Source organism: Oxyura jamaicensis, chromosome 2 (assembly GCF_011077185.1).
Source record: "Oxyura jamaicensis isolate SHBP4307 breed ruddy duck chromosome 2, BPBGC_Ojam_1.0, whole genome shotgun sequence".
NCBI lineage: Eukaryota > Metazoa > Chordata > Aves > Anseriformes > Anatidae > Oxyura > Oxyura jamaicensis.
Window position 1 is genome coordinate 9,703,381 of NC_048894.1, and position 18,093 is coordinate 9,721,473.

General features: G+C 36.8%; 1 protein-coding gene across 1 annotated transcript in view; it reads right to left on the minus strand.

The window, feature by feature from the left end:
- Positions 1-18,093, minus strand: part of PTPRN2 (protein tyrosine phosphatase receptor type N2) — a 641,705-nt gene that overhangs the window by 230,016 nt on the left and 393,596 nt on the right. The window contains exon 12 of the mRNA XM_035319523.1: positions 5,001-5,065. Coding sequence (XP_035175414.1) covers positions 5,001-5,065 — 65 coding nt within the window. The remainder of the gene's footprint in view (positions 1-5,000; positions 5,066-18,093) is intronic.

The following is an 18,093-nucleotide window of genomic DNA, read 5'->3' on the forward strand; positions in this document are numbered from 1 at the left end:
AGAATTTTTTAAATGCAGATTTATTTTATTTATTGTGGTAACATCACTTTATGCAATATCAATATCATTCTAGGTCTATCAAAATATCTATAATTGGGAATATCCTGAAACACCAAAATATCACTGATCTATTTTAGAACATCTATAGATACAGTGAAGTGTTCATTTCACATATATTTTGGGTTACTTCCACCTTGTTTAAAAAACTATTCTAATTTGTATGTCAGTCATAATATGAGAAATAAGTTTCATATTCTACAAATATATTTACAGTTCCAGTGATAAGTATATTTTGTGTTAATTTAAAATAATGTATTCCAGTGTGGGTGCTGCTTTACCAGGTCAGGGCAGAGACAGTGCCATTTCCTTGGTTTGTTCTGGGCCTTAATTCAGATACTTTATTTCAAATCACAGACTTTTAGCCCCCCAAAACTGGTTTGAATCATTACACTTTCTTGAGCCACTGGAGACCCTGACTTGAAATTGTTGTGGAAATTTCAGCTGAACACTGGCTTAAGCAGTTATTTTTCCAAGCACTTGAACCACCATTTGAAGATTTCTTGAACAGGAACTGGGCTTGCACCAGAGAAATGCTGATCACAGCCAAGCTCAGAGTGGCACTGAACTGAGATATACTGTGCTTTTGTAATAATTTCAAAGTGCTTAAAGGATGAGGAAAAAAAAAAAAAAAAAAAAAAAGTTAAATTCCTAAGGGTTTTGGAAGGAATTCCAGGTTGTCCAGTGGACTCTGTGTGGGGCTGTGAATCTTGGTGAGTGCTGAGATCCCTAGGGCTGCTGAAGCTCCTGGGTACAGGTAGTGGGATGACCTTTGCATGGGATGGGGCTCCCAACCCTGCTGACCCCTGAAATCAACTGGAGCCAGGTGGAGCCATACTGCAGTAAGGAGGATCTCCCTCCATGTGGGACGCAACACTCCCTATCGATTTGGAAGACAGGAGAACGGAGTCCTGCAGTTTGGCTCTTCAGGCTTCTTACCAGTGCCACGTCTCTTATAGCACTCTGTAAATATGCACCACAATACCACAATATTTACACTCACACTTTCACATACACTCAACTATAGAAGGTTCTTGAACTACTAAAGGTGACTTTAGGACTGCAGTGATTTGCTTCATGAGGGAGAGATCAAAAGAAAATACCTCAAAGGCAGCTTCATCCTATCTGAATAACCAGGAAGGTGTGAAAAGCTCATGATGAATTTGTGAGGCACAAACATCATACATGACAATCATAGAATCATTAAGGTTGGAATAGACCTTCAAGATCATCTGGTCCCTACCACCACTGTCACCCACTAAACCATGCCCCTAAGCACCATGTCCAGCTTTTCCTTGAACACCCCCAGGGACAGTGACTCCACCACCTCCCTGGGCAACCCGTTCCAATGTCTGACAAAGACTCAGACAAACATTGAAGGGCTACCATTTAGGAGTTCCAGAGTTCTTGTAGGTGCTGAAAAACTCAGACTATAAGATAAATGTCTTGGCAAATACAATGTCATAGGTAACTGGTAGTATAGCAATACACACATCTTCAGGATTTTTGTATCAGCACAGGTTTTCTCTACAGCAGTTATTACTGTTTTTCTGGTATAATAGCCATCTTACAAAAGAGATTGGTGCCAAAACAATTAGCTTTTTAGGAGTGATACACAGCACCTCAAATCCCAGTCCAACTCTCTGGCTCCCCAGAACCCTGAATATTCTGCCAGCGAATGCTAGATACTGAAGCAAATTTGCTGCAAAAGTAGGTTATCATGTTGTTGTGCAATGACCTAAAAGCTCTGCTTACCTGCACTAGTTACCAGACAATGCTTTGCACTATATCACAGAATGGGTGATGTTGGAGGAGACCTCTGGAGGTCACCTGGTCCAATCCCCTTCCTCCAGCAGGGCCACCTAGAACAGGGTGCCCAGGTCCTTGTCCAGGTGGCTTTTGAAGATCCCAAAGGAGGGAGAAACATATATATCATCCAAACCTTAACATGAAATGTATAGAGCTTTTAAGATAATGTCCTGACACGAGTTGCTTTTCTTGCAGATAAGGAACTCATTTTTAATCCTCCTGAAGTAGAGCCAGAACCTACTCTAAACTTGCACAGTGCAGATAAATTCAGCTGTATCCAAAAGACTCACTGAAGCTGTGGAAATCTTCTGTATGACATAGGGATGATGGAGTGTATTGTTACTGTGGTAAACTTCAGACCCATATTGTTAATGACTGTACGGTACATGTTTATGCCATAGCGTAAAAGGAATTCATCAGCCCTTCCCAGAGTTGCCAGAATGGTTCAGTAAACTTGGTGTGAATTGTATTGTTGCTTTTGAAATGCTTTTCTTGAGAGAGAGACTGAGGAGCTCTCCATAGGAGTTTCCTTCTACCAAAGCATTTCTCCTCACTATAAGAGTTTCCTTCACCCAAAATCTGGCATCTAAATGTTTCTTGTTGAGGCACAAATCCTCTTAATAACAGACCAAGACCTAAACCAGACTCCACTGTCCAGAGCAACACATGAATTATTGCTGAGCTTAGAACAGTTCCTGTATTTGTTTATATAGCTGTTCCATTTGCCACCAGTATCTCAGCTATTTTTCTCCGGAGCCATTTCAGATATGAGACTCACCATACAAAATAATCCCTTTTATTTTACAGTCCCGCAAGTGAAGATTTTATATCCATTAATTTTGTCATGAATCTGACCTATTGTCCAAACAAAAAGGCCATTTCTCATTCTGAAACTGAAGTTTATTCTAAGTATTTCTGATCTGAGTATCTTGATTGAGATTTAAAGTTAGCACTACATATAAATTTATTCTTACAGCGTGAAGCTAAAAATCTCGTTATTCAATAAAAGTTTTTTTTCATTGTGTTAAAATATGTACTTTGCTATTTCGATGTTGTTAAACACCAGGATGAATCAAAAACAAACTGCAGAAATGGATTAATGTAGTTTGATTTAACCTGAAGTAAACTGAATCTGATACTCTATCAACAAAGAAATAACTTGGTTACAGCACTCCATTATTTTTCATGCAGGTGAGACTGCAGAAATGTATTCATTATGTACACAATCATAACTGATAAGACTTAGAAACAGGAATATACACAGCTGGAAAAATTCACATCTAACAAAAAAAATATAAACAGCTGTATAAATGCTCTTCCATCACCATAATTTTTCCAAATGTAACCTGTAATATATTGGGCCTCAAATGTCTTCTTCCCTTTGGTTAATTCATTTTCACTTTTTGCCTTCTAAAAATACGTATTTGGCAGAGTGTAAAACACAAGCTTCTGTCAAAGGCTGTATTAAATCAAGTAGTGTCACCATTAAAACATAAAATAAAATAAAATATGATAACCTAAATATATGAGAGGTGAGTTCTGCAGTGACAAGTGACTACTCTTACTAACTCAAGCACAAGAACCAGAGTAAAGAGATCTCTAGCCTAAAAGTTTTCAATTTTTCCCAGTCCTACTAGCTGGTCTTAAAAGAACTAGGAACTCCTCAAGGTTTTGTAGCTAGTACATGCTTAGACTACCATGGTTACAACAACCATATTGTTAGAACAGATTAATGATGCATTTAACAGGTGACGATTTCTTGCATTTCAAATGTCTGAAAGTGCTCTTTCTCCATTGACTGTTACCTTATAAGATGACAGTTCATTTAATGGTAAGCAACCTGGAATCCATTCAGTGATAGGAATTAGATTAAAGGTGTTAGATGGAAGTATTTCAATTCCATTGAATTCTGGGTAACAAAATGTACTGGATGTGGCTGCCATAGTATGAGCAACAGTCTTGATTCTCCTGTTATTTACCACAAAAGAAGGCTTGGGGATAGCACAAACACAAGCTTCACTCTGGCCTGAAGTCAAGACATCCTGAGGTGTGCATCCATGGTGCAGGATACACCTCCTACCTCTTGAGTTTAGGCACCCTTGAGTCCCCCAGCTAGTTAAATCAGCTTCAGTTAAGGAGAGATGCTGGCTTTCATTTTCTAATGATTTTACTTACATTGTTTTTGAAGATCAAATTCCTACAGTTTTGACCCCAAGAACCTCAGCATGTCTTACTGATGGGAGGTAAGTAAGTCCTCTTCAGGACCAAGTCTTTTCAAAATGTGGATAATGTTACACAAAGAATCTCAGAAATTCTGGCAAGGTAAGTTCTTAAGCATGAACTGATAAAAACCATAAATAGTGAAAATGAAAATCAGTAGGAAAATAAAAAGTAGTTGAATTCCTTCAGTATGTTACAAGTTAGTCATTCATTATTCTCAATACTTAGAATAATGTAATCACAAGAAAAAGGCATTTTTCTAGCCCTGTGAACATTCACCATTAGAAAAATTACTTAAATGAAAAGGGAAAAAAAAAAAAAGATAACTATACACAAAATTAGCACAAGAATTAGCAATCAGCTGTAGTTCATGCAAGGTTCTTAGCAGATAGCATCATCTTTATTAATAAATGATGAACTTCTTAGTGGAGTTTTTGCTTAGTGATATCACCAAAACAGACACGTTTTATTTGTGTTTCAAGTTGCATCCAAAATAACCAAATCATTCACTGACAGATTCTCTCTAACAGCTGAAGAGCCTTTACCCCAAATTTAAACTTTCATTGATCTAGATGAGCTACCACTCCAACAAAACCAAGGGGAATAATACAACAACTTCAGTTGCTGTGCTCATCTTTGGGGATTTTGTTCCTGTGATACAACAAACCAAAAAACCTGCATTTCTTAAAGCTGGCTGCACTTTCCTCATAAGGATGGTATTTTTTTCTCTGTGGGATACAGTGCTATTTGTGCAGCAGATTGTATTTTGACAGATGCAACTGTATCATAAAAAGGCCCTTAGCACTATCAGACTGGTAGTTCACAAACGTTCATGAGCTCCAGGATTTCATAAAAAAAAAACACACAACAATTAAAATGTTTTTGAGAGTGTAAAATGCCCCCAAACCACTTACCTCCCCCACGCCAGTCTGCAAAATTCTCAGCCCAGTTGTTTTCTCAAGCTTCTCTTTGTTCAGGGCTGCAAGGAAAATTAAGATTGAAAGAGTTATGGGAAAGCTGAAATATGCACAATTTTGCAGTACTTATAATATAACCAACCTTCCTTCCTATCCTCCATCATCAAATTCATGACAGTCCCTACCTACACCATCTATGGAATATTTTTCCCTGATAGCAACTCCATCTATTCAGTGTTTTGAATACATAAGTGTGCCATTAATTGTTCACTGTTATATAAAAAAGCAAGCCAAATTAACTCTTGCTCCCTTGTACACAGAGCATCACATATTTAACACATGCACAATACATATGGGAAGTTCTCTTTTGTAGAATCTTCCCACTCTCTTTTTTGCAGCGAGGAGCAGGGCAGCATCTTACCACTGCAATTGAACTGTCACTGTGTAAGACATTTCAGAATAAATGACAGTCTCACATAGCAGGGAAGATAAATAGTTTATCTGACAACACTGCACAATATTTTTCTTTCTAAAATTGAGATTTTTTCCTATTTATCAGCTTCCATATCAGTAAAAGCATTCAAAAATAATCAAGCATAAAACAGCATAAAAATATAAAATAGAGATAGTAATAACTAAAACTACATCTATACTTGAAACCTAAAAATGTCCTGGGCATGGACTTGAGCACTGTGGCCCATACTAAACATGTATGAGATTATTTCCAGCTGAGAGTATGGGTAAGGTCACTCTGTTTTGGACAGGAAGATGTCAACCATCTAGACGTACACTGCGTCAGTTGGACTCTTGGCCAAAAAACAGACAACTGGTCTGTTTTATTTACTAATAAAAATGAAAGCTTACGGCCTTATTAAACTCTCCTCACTTTAGCCGTCTAGTCATTGACTATCTAATCCAAGTGAGTCATCTATGTTCTCTCTGCAGTCAATGGAAAGGGATGGACATTTAATATGGTGAGTCATCCCACATATCTTACACACATCAGGAGGCACCCTTCTCTTTCCATCGATTACTGGGAAAATTGGGATAGACTTAGCTTCTCAATTTATGTTGACTGAGGGAAATGTTCCTACCAGAAAGCACAAGAAGTGTGTCAGAATACATTATAAACAGTTAAATTACTGCTGAAATTTTTTGTTGTTGTTTTCATTTTAGAAAAATACACTTTAATTTCTGCTGCTTGAAACATTCAGAACAATCCACATTGCAGCAAACAGTTCTTAGAAACAATATTGTGAGCTGATGTTTTATTTAGTTTGTCCAAAGTGCAACCCAAATGACTCAAATTTATATCAGAGGCGAGTAGTTTCATCAGGGCTCATTTTCACCTCATATATCCAAAATATGGAATGATTTTTGTAAGGCTTTGTATGTGCAAAAACTCAAAAAGTAAAAATTCAAGCAATTGTAAAACCAAGAAACTTTTCTGACTTCCTCCATCAAGGGATAAATTTTGCACATGATTTAAATGGAGAGGAAAGCTCTGTCCAGCTTTTTGACCCAGCTGTTGAGCTGATGGGAGCATGGAGTCCCTACACCAAACACATGGTTTCCTGGATTTGAGCATAAAAAATAATCACAATACTCACATACTTAATAGTTATACCATGCTTTACACATTCACAAACATATTTATTCTACACAGTCACTGGGACTGCACTACAAGCAGAGCTGCCTGGATCCAATGATTTGAGGCTATATTTCTTTTTTTTATATACGTTGTGAAGTAGGAATTTCCAAAGAGTAAGTAAATCTTTGCAAACAAGCTTGATTTTCATCCTTGAGATGGACTCTGGACTGTGTTGCTTCATGGATGGCTGACGACCTGCCATCCTGACCTTCACCTGTTTGGATGTGCCATGTCATCGAAAGATGTGCCAAGCTAGCACACCGACAGCCTCACACCCAACATATACTTTAACGGCAGATTTCTAACAAATGCAAAAATTTAGAAGATTTATAAAAACAGGAAGCTCTATGGCCTCCTTCAAATAATCTGGAGTCTAAAAATAATTCTTTGGTAATTTGGGATAAATAAAACTGTGGAGTAGAGTGGCTGCAAAATAAATGATGTACAAGTAAACAAAAAGGCTTAAATCTCAGTGTATAATTTTCTACCGCACTAATAGGTAACAGAAAATACTAGGTCTGCTGAATCACTAGATTTTATAATTACTATCACCTATTTGACCAACCTTCTTCTCACAGGTTTCCTGCAGACTTTATTTTTTGAAGCTTTGCTACATAAAGTGTATTCAACACTCCCTTCCCCCTGAATATTGGCTAAAAGAAAAAGGACAGCTCTGACAGCCATGTTAACATAAACCCTGCCGAAATTAAAAGGCATGAAGTCACAATGTGTTACTGATTAAATCAGAACCTGAAAATGGTCAAGCTCAGGCACTGTCAGATTGTGGAGAGACAGCCAACCAGAATCTTCACTCCAGGTGTGTACAGGAGCATATTTTAGCTACCCTTGAAATCCACAAGCAGTTCAGGAAGGTCAACAAATTCTGTCAAAAACAGCAGTGCCAAGGCTAAAGCATCGAACACATATCAAGACACTGCTTGAAGCTGCTAAACATTGAATAGAACTTCTTAACTTTTGCTATCTGTAGTTGAGAATTTAAGACAATAAAACATAGTTAATAGCCTATAAATAGAAGATCAAGGAGTGGTGGGAAAATAAATTCAGATATTTAGAACAAGCTACTAATACTTTGAAAACTGGTCTACCTTTTAAAGGGTATTTTAGTGTACTACCTACAAGTTTTTACTCCAATACAAATATTCAGCAGACAATGTTTCTGCTGCAAATGTCATGAACTAGAAACAATAATCCTAGGTAACATGGTATATTACACATTCCACCAAAGCTGATATTTTATGGCATGGCTTATGGTCCAGAAATACTAATGCAGGACTGACACTCATCATCAAAAAGGAATAATAAAAACAGCTACTCAAAATAAAATAAAATAAAATAAAATAAAATAAAATAAAATAAAATAAAGACCCAGTTAGCTACAAATAAATGCTTTTTTTTTTTTTTTTTTTTTTTTTATCTTCTACTGAAACAAAAAGGGCTTCCAAACACACAAAAAGGACGCCTTTAAATTAAATTCACTAGATGAAGGATATGCAAATTACCCGGAGAAGCGGAGCCCTATAATGTTCTCAAAATTCTGCAATAGCCTATTTAATTAGTATTTTAATTTATCAGAATAATTCTTTGCACTTGACAATTTATGCAGTATTCCATATAATTAAGCACGTAGCTACAGTGGAATAATTTTGCCTACTCTCTGTATACCAGTTATTTTAACCTGAAAAAATCTGTGGAAGTCTCTTCTGTGATCTAAATTACAATGGGGACAACTTAATGGCTTTGCTCTATTAGAGAGCACGATGAGGGTGTTACTGAGTGTTTAAGGGTAGCGATTGTCACTGTTCATAGTCTTCACTAACCGGAGGGAGGTCTGATGTGTTTTCCGAGGGCTAACATTAATTTCCTTCAGCAAAGTTATCTGGCAGTGGCATAGTCAGGAATCTGAGTGCCTAGTTTTGTCATTGGCAGGTTTGACCTCAGAGCCCGTTGGTTATTAGGAGAAGCAAGTTATAGATGGCTTCGAGCAGACCTTCAGTCTCATTACAGCACTTCTAGAAGAAGAAGGTACTGAGAAATGAGTAAAAAAGCTTTGCTATAAAGCAGGTTGCCAAGTACAACTGCACCCTTCGGCATACTTGTAGGAGCGACGCGCACACTGGTACAAGTGGGATAAGGGAAGGGTTTTTTCAGGAGGCTTTTGCAGTCTGTCTCCTGCAATGCTGCAGGATTTACCCACTCCAGGGAAGAAACCATACTAAGTATAAAAGTATTTATGGGAAGATGGTGTCACTCACAAGGAAACTTTATTTTTCTGCTGTGAATCTTACTTTGAGGTTGTGTTTTAACTAATTAAACACAGAAAATAAAAGTACTTACAGCCATACAATTCCCCTGACCTCTATTAGATGCCCATTTTAGAATAAGTCAATTCATGCCCTGGACTCACTAACTATATTGACTGGACCTCCAGTCAATAAAACTATAGAGGGCAATTAATTCTGATTTACTGTCTGATGAATTCTACACCAACCGTCCCCTTTCTATACATTTGTTGCAAAGCCCCTTTCATAAATATACATTCAGAACAATTTCATCTATTTTCCTGTCTTTGAGGAAAGAAAAGGGAAAAGGAGGAAGGGAAATCCAGGGATATGGCATTTATTACAGCCTTTAACTTTAACACATTTCCCAAATCTAACACAAGCAGATTTTGCCTTTATTTACACCAAGTTAGTTTTTGCTTCCTCCTGCCCTACCTTCAGATTATATAGAAAGTTTCTTTATAGAGTGAACAAGAAAGTCTGTCTTTATGCCTGGCAGACCCATGCACATGGGTGGCTTGCATACATGGCAGATACAAAACTCTTTGTCTCTTGCAATTCAATGAAAATGGATTCCCATAACGTTTGGCCTTTCTATTGAGAAGTCCCAGAGTAAGCCTGCTCTTGCATGGTTGATGCACCTCCTGAAACTGCTGAGGCATTCATACCACTAAATGTAAGAAAGCAGATTAAAAAAAGACACAGGCAGTTCAGCACTCTCTAAGTTTTTTAGAATATCAGGTATCTGGATACGTTATATTGGTTTTCCCACCTGCTGTACTTGTCGTTGTTGGAAGTAATTAAAGTGCATTTTAATGAACTTCGAATTAGATACTTAGGTACCCCCATGTTCAGAAGAACAGCATACACCTATGCGCCTCCCTGGGCACTCCTTCTAGGAGAAGAACCCTGAGAACTCTACTCCCTGGGCAGGAGTAGAATCAGGCTGCAAGTAAATAAGTCATGAAACAAAACATAAGAATCCAATATGCTCCAGCTAGGAACAAAAACTACTAACTCAGGTAGATACAAGAAGAAGAAGGTTCCCTTTACTCATTTTTACAATTCAGTTAGTGATGGACAAGTAAGTTTACAGGCTGTGGGCAAAAGGTATTTTGACCTCCATTTGTTACTGGGTGATGGAGTGAGATTGTAGCTTCATGTGTAATTTCTAGTTAACTGGCAGCCAGGCCTAGAATGAAAATGGTTACAGAAAAGTCAAAGCCACATATCTGCACTAGCGACAGCCTGCTAAATATTATGTCATATTCAATTTTCAAGTCATTTTTCAAATGATTTTAATTAGATATTGTTTCAATCTCACGTGCATTAATTTAATTTCTGATATCAACATTTCAGCTTTCAATCTGCTCAGACGCAGTACCTTGCTGCCTGGAGTAATTTAAAATATCTTTTGCATCTCCAGCAATTTTCAGGGCACACATCCTTTACAACCTGCTCTAGCCAATAAAATTAACAGATGGAAATTCAGGCAGTGTTCACCACTCCCAGTGCACCTTTGGAATCTCACAGTATTTGCTGCAAGATAGACAAATCTACATATACACAATCAAGGAATTTTCCATCTCTGTTTGTCTTTAATTCTGTTAAAAAATACACAAAAACTCAATTTGTCAGGCAAATAGCACTGCATATTCCCAGAAGAGAAAAATTGTCCCATACTTGAGTAGCTAGCAAGGGTTGTATCTTTTTAAAATATCTTTCACTAAAATTACGTCACTTTCTCTTCTCTAAAACATTTACTTCCCATGTCCCCAAAGTCCCATGGCCAGATAATATTGAAGCTTAGAGCAGCAAAGATCTAATATATCAGGACCTTGCATAACTCTCTGTTTGCATAGATCAGACATGTATTTTAAGCATATTCTTTCTGCCTGACTGCCTGTATTGATTTATTTTTACTGATTTAATAAATAGCTGCTCAATTATATGTTTTCCCGTAACTGATCTTTAAAATGAGCACACTGCTATTTTAAAATATGATATTTAAATTATAGTAAAGGAGTTTGGTATATATTAGATAATATTTTTGCATTTCACTGGAGCATTTATGTTAATAGTGGGCTCCTTCTCTCTTAAGTCTGTCTCAATTAAAATGTCAGTTGAAGTTCCCTCACTAGTCAAGAGGAGCAAACAGGTATCACCGGAGGCTGATTTATTTCATCTTGAGATAGGTATCATTTTCTCATCATATATAAACATATATGATGAATATATACGATCATATATATGGATACATATGGAAATATTTTGGGTCAACCAATCTTTTTTTTTTTTTTTTTTTTTTTTTTTTTTTTCCACAGGCAAACCCTTGTAAGAAACATATATATACAAACTCCAAAATACTTCAGCAGTAAAACAGCCTTACAGACAATGTAACAGCTACGGAGAGGAGTTTTGAAGGCACAGTGTCAACTTGGGGCAGCTTCTGGACTCTTCTCACAGAGGCCACCCCTGCAGCACCCATGCTACCAAACCCTTGCCAAGAAAACCCAATACAATGCAAGGGTTGTTTTCCTGAAGTATAAACAATACCAGTTCATATGAATTATTGTTGTAGAAATGCACATCCTTTATCTCTTGTAGATACTGTCTTGCAGAGCTTCAGAAACCCATTTTAAAAAATACTCTCCTAAATCATGTAAGTCCATATCCATCAACAGAAGAGTATTGAGTACTAAGAATAAATACAGCCATGCTTTAGTTCTGTATGTTTTACAATAGATAACATACTTCAATGAATTTTCAACAATGACAACTTTTAATACTGTTAACCACTTTACCAGTAATAATTACATGCTTCATGTTTCCTTATGCTTTATACAGTGTATGTATGTGTAAAAATTTGCTTGCATACTTAAAATATGGATCCAATATTTATAGCTAAAGGTTTACTAATTCAGCCTGTGTTAGCAGAAAATGAAAACAAAACAAAACAAAAACAAAAACAAACAACAATATAAAAGTGTTTTTCCACCATGGGAAATCAGAAATCAAAACATCAAAATTTGTTCAAATAAAGATTCTCTGGTAAGTTTCATCTCCGTACAGAAAACTCAGATAAAACACTGCAGCATGCTGAGCAGAAGCCAGAGCAGAATATGCTCAAGTAGACCAATGCAGCATGAGCACTGATGCAAGTGCAGACCATTTTTCTCAGTGATCTTCTTTCTGGGCTGAATGTTAATGTCTAGACCAACATTTTAATTGTACTTTTTAAAGTCCCAGTCAGCTTAACATTAAACTTCATCATCATATGTTCAGCCTTAACATTTACAAATTACAAGGCAAGCTTTGTGGTCCTAGGGGATGGAGGGTAAGAAGGACCATCTGGATCTCTCTCAGCCATTCCTAGTGTGGGGAAGGCTTTGCCTCCTCACCTTCACAACACTGTGGAAAGTAACACTCCATAAAATGAGCTTAAGGCCAAAGCTGCTTCTTTTTCCTTTTAAATGAACGGGATTTTGGAATAGCATTATAGAAGAACAGTTTAGCTGCCTTCTTTTATTTATAGTTAAGGATTTAACAGATTGTTTTAATTTTCTTGTGATGAAAATACTACAAAAAAATCAAACACTTAGGTAACAGTTAGTTGGCTTTTCAAGGGTAGCTACATATTCTAGACTTGTGTATCTGCTTTTTGCTTCTATTTGAATATTTTCTCCTTCCATATATCTCATTTTAGTCCCTCAGGATATCCACTGCATCTCCTTTCTGTGTATTATTATTTTCATATAGTCATTGTCTGTACTCTTGAAAAATATAAGCTACTATGTAAGATCTGTTCCTTGTCCTTTTAGCATTTTAGGAAAAGTGGAAAAATTAGAAGTTTCTATGGCCATCTCCATCTAATGCGAACAAAAATATTTAACTACCTACTCTCTGGGGAGAGTAATATCTAAAATATATTTTCTTCCATGTTCTCTCTTTTCTAACAGTACTAATTGTGGTGTTTTCTAAACAGAAAGAACCAGGAAAGTGATTCAGAAGTTGCCACTTAGGATGGTTGCAGCTTCACAGAAATTAAAGAATTACAGCTATCTGGACTTTAACTGCTCTTGTGTGGTTTCTCTGAAATGGATATGTCATTGAGGCAAAGTAAAGGATTAGACTATCCTTCCAGGAGCCTACCTGCTAAATTTTCTATCATTTCCATTATTATTATTATTATTATTTTCAATAGGAAACAAATGAAAGGACTTGGGAAAAGAGAACTAAGAACTATTGTTGCTCATTTATAGCATGTTTCCACACCTCTGAAGACTCATCTGGAAAGTACACTGACCCTCTTTGATATTACAATACATAATGTTTAAAAGTACAGAGATTGGCTTCTAGCTATTAAGCCTCATTTTCATTATGCTATACTTTTTTAGCATTCCTGTTTATACCACTTGGAGACTTCTCATGGAAACAGCCTGAAATATAGTGTGTAAAGCACACTACAGCCTGTAGATGCTGTAGTGTGTTTGCATTGGTATATGAGAAATTTAAGGGGCAATACCACTAATTCTCAGCATGCCAGACTGTCTCTATTTTTAATAAATACACATGCAAGAACTTTCATTTTTTTCCCCAGTTTTTTCTTCAACTTCCACAGTTAATAAAACAGTACCCTCTAGGTTCATTTCTTTAATGATCCAAAACACGACTACAAGCCATGCTATTTGTTATTCATCTGCAACTACACTTAATGTCATCCTCATGGCACAAATGTAACAAGACTGAGTTGGGAAAACATTAGCAATATTTCAACTGACTGGTTCACTAAATCATGAATAACACAGCTAATGCACAAGGTCATTCACTAACAAAATCTATTTGCTGTGCCCTCAGAATAAAATGAAAATATTTATTACAAAGGATGCCACTAGTAACAAGAGTCACAATAAAGCTTTCAGGTGGGAGTGAACAGGGATGATGTTAACTTGCCTATCATTACTCATAATGATTTTTCATAATACCATTCCAAAGAAAATCTGGAAGGCTATTTTGTTAACTTTAAAAGAATTACTTAAAAAAATAAATTTAACAAAAAGTGGAAGATTCTGGAAAACATGCTTGTAAGTTCTGAAATAGAGGACCAATGTTTTTTAAGAGCCCTTTAATCACATCATTAAAAAAAAACAAAACATCATGTTTACTGTTGGATGGGTGAAGTACAAAATAAAGAGGATGAATGCTTTTCTACAGAAATGACTGAGTCCTAAATGCATTTATAGAATTTGCATATGCAAGTGTGCACATGTATGCACATTTGATAGGAACAATGAGAAGGATTTAACAGAAAAGACCTATGTATGTGAAGAATTGTTGCTTTGCAGACCATCAGGACAGCTTTACAGGGAAAGGTTAAAGTGCTTATTGCTAGTCTCAGAAGACCTTTCTTCAGAGTTTGTTCAGAAGCTATCAGAAGTACAAATCCTATGCACCAAAAACCCAGTGAGTGTTTCCACATTTTCTTTTCCTCAGAGCCATCTTTACTTTAGGCAGAAAGGATTGCTGAAGTCATACTCCAAATATCATTATCACTATTATTATCACTATTAATGATTTATTATTATTATTATTAATGTATCACCTGAAATTCTTCTCAGAGCCAGGACCCTCATGAGTACAGTACTGTGCAACACAAAACTAACAGGTGGTTCCTGTGCAAACTACTTTAAATCTACCAAGCATCTGGAGACTGAACAGCTACAAACAGGAGTAAAATGACAAAGAATTAATACTAGGTAACAAAATAGCAGCCTACCAAAGCAACATCCATCCACACAGCATTTTTTCTCTTATTTTTTTTTTTTTTTTGGCACAGGAAATGATGTGATCAGCTTAGCCTTATAAATCCTTTAAAAGCTGCAGTACTTTCCCTGCTTCACTGTTTAGAGGAGCAGAAGAGATTTACTGGCAGGGGTTAAAATAAGGAGAAATGGCAGGAAAGGGCACTATGATCAGCTCTCCCAGAACTGCTGGAAGCAAAAGCAAAGCTTTCCTCTTCTGTAATTGGAGTGATGGGGAGATCTCTCTTTTGCAGTAGGCTTAACCCAGTGCTTATTGGCATGAGTCACTGCTGGCATCGTCTCTCTTCTAACAATGCTCTGAAAACATTTTTTCAGACTTCTTTACAAAGTGTTAAAAAGGATACGTGGGCTTCCCCGCTCCCTGTAGGTTCAGTTCAACCCTAGTGGATTATAGGTCCGATCATAAACCTCTTGATGGGCAAAATGCCATTCTGTATTTCAGAGCTCTGTTCACTTTGTGGGGGAATCCTATGTTCAGAAAGAAAAGCATTTCTGTCACATTGTTTTTTAAAAAGAAATCATTAAGAAACTGCAGAAATAATAGAACAGAAGAAGATTAATTGAGAGAGTGGGAGGTTGTGGACTAATGCTCTTTATCAAGAGGTATCCCTGCAGGTAAAAACATTTACTGTCACTTAAAATGCCAGCTATGCACTCTTACAAGTACCCCTTCATCCTTTTGACAAAATGTGCATCATTAGCAAAAAATCTTCCATTCGTACTTTCTGAGCTTTCCTGGTAAATTTTGAATGACATGGTTTACAGAGCAATGGCAGAGGCAGTTCCACCAGCAGATATCAGATACGAGGCAGAGGTAACCTCTGTCAAGGGTACGAAAACCACGTTCATTGGCACTGATGCATTCAAAAGAGGACATCGGCCCACAGCCTTTATGAGACTGTCAGACTTGTATGGATTATGCAATTTAACACATAGAAATCATTACTGCATACAATTTACGATAAATGTAAATGAAATGACTATCCGCTTTATGCATACACGGGCATAGGTCACTATTAGAGTGTCAGCAATTTCAAGCAATTTCTGTATGCCATTTTCTGCAAAAATTAGCACAATAGCTTCCTTATGGGGTGAAAATCCATAGTAGAGTTAAAAGCTTGGTGAGATGTTTGTTCCATTTGGGCAGGCAGACTTTCTCCCAAAAGGACAGGCTCTAAGGCCACCTAGGGCTATGCACGAAAGCCATCCATGCAGCACCTTCCCCTCCCTCAGCACAGGCAGGTTTCTAGAGCTTTTCCTGCATGTATCTTTGCTAAGCACCAGCCTTACAAGAAGTATTTGTTACTGGAGAAGAGAAGGAGCTATCAGAAGGCCAGTAAATATAATGGCTTCCTTAAGAAATAATATTGTGAGGAAATGGTTTGCATATATACTGACTCCTTTCTGTAGCCTGCTGAATCCATGACTGATTTCTAAAGGAAAGGATGTTCTCGTGAAAGAAATTTAAAATTCCTTATTTATATACATAAATTATATTATTATTATTATATTATTATATAATATTATTATATTATTATATTCATATTATATATATATACATTATATATATACATTATATATATATTAAATATATATAATACACCAGGGTCCTACACTAATCCAAACATATGCATGTAATATACATAACATGTATGTCTCAACATAAGATATATACATACTGCTTATTCCACCCACTACCCTTCAGAAATGAATACAGAACAGCAGTATAAACATAAATTAAGTATGAGGTATACATCCCCACCAATCGAGATGAATATATATTATTATCCCTTGACCCCTTCTTAATGTTCCATTTTACCATGTTTCTAAAATATTTATACCATACAGGGTGTTAAATTATAGCAATTAAGACCATAGTATAGTTTTATTAATATTTCATCAAGAATGTTTCATAATTTGAATTTCCCCTGTGCCCTTCTGTTGCTTTACTGTACACTGTGGAGATGGAGGGCAGTTCTGTTTTGTTCCTCTTCGTCTTTGCAGAACTTTACCAGCATTCAGCTTTATTTAGCCTGTGTTTTTCAGCTACTGTTTTTTTACTCAGTGACAGATTCATGTAATATGTTGGGGTCATTAATGTCCAGTTCTGCCCCCTTGAAAAATAAAGACATCAGCAAACTGGAGAGAGACCGGAGAAAGGCCACTGAAGGGCTTGGAGCATGACTATGAGGAGAGGATGAGACAGATGGGTTTGTTCAGCCTGGAGAAGAGGATGCTACATAGTGAATTAACTGCTGCCATCTGACACCTAGGCATGGATATAAAAAGATGGAGCCAGATTTCTGCAGAGATTCATACCAAAAGGATGTGAGACAAAGTTCATGCCACAAGTTGGTATGTATGAAAATCTTGTTGGACAAAAGGAAGAAACTGTTCACTTAGTGAAGCGGTGATGGTTAAGCACTGGGGCAGGTTGTCCTGAGAGACTGTAGAATAATTTTTTGATATTTCCAAAATTCAGGTGGAGCAGGGCCCTAAGAAGTCTAACTTCAGATTTGGCACTGCTTTCCATAGGACATTGGACCAAATGACCTCCAGAGGTCCTTTCCAACTTAAATTTTTCTATGACTATAAATATATATATAACATCTTTAAAGGCAGTGACTCTTCACAAGAGACTATAATTCCATCCTGTCATTTTTGAAATACTGATGAACCCTTACTTGAAATGGGCACTGCTTGTTTTTATGAGGAAAGGTTGCTGTCCTCCAGAGTGCCATCACTGCTCAGACTCTGGTTCAGCAAAGCATTTTTATTTCTGGTTCAGTCTGTTCTTATGCAGCAAAGCACTTTAAGATATGTTCAGCTGATGAGTCATGGTCCAAAAGCATTAGAGAGGAGTGAAGAAGAGAAACACAGAAATTTGGGAAAAAATCAAACCAAACTAATGTTTGGGGTCCTCACAGCAGTGCTGGGTTTGCTAGGTTTTGACAGCAAAACCAGAGAGTTTGGGAAAACTGGAAAGTGGAACATTATGTGAATTCGGAAAAAAAATGGAATGAAAGTTTCTAGCCAAGTTTTTTAAAGAAAGCAATAATATTGGAAACAGGCAAAGAGTAAATAGAAGAAAAGGAATACAAGCAAGAATAAAGAAACAGCATAATTTCTTCCCCAAACAGAAAAATTTCACTGCATAAATGGCATATGATTAAAGGAAACCACTGTGTTTTACAGCTGCCAAAGCATAAGGCAGATAGACACAAAGGTAGAGGGGGAATGGAGACAGACTTAGGGAAAGAGTGATGAAGGTTATGGAAAAATTACCCAGGACTTCTGACTAAGTTTGGCTATATTTT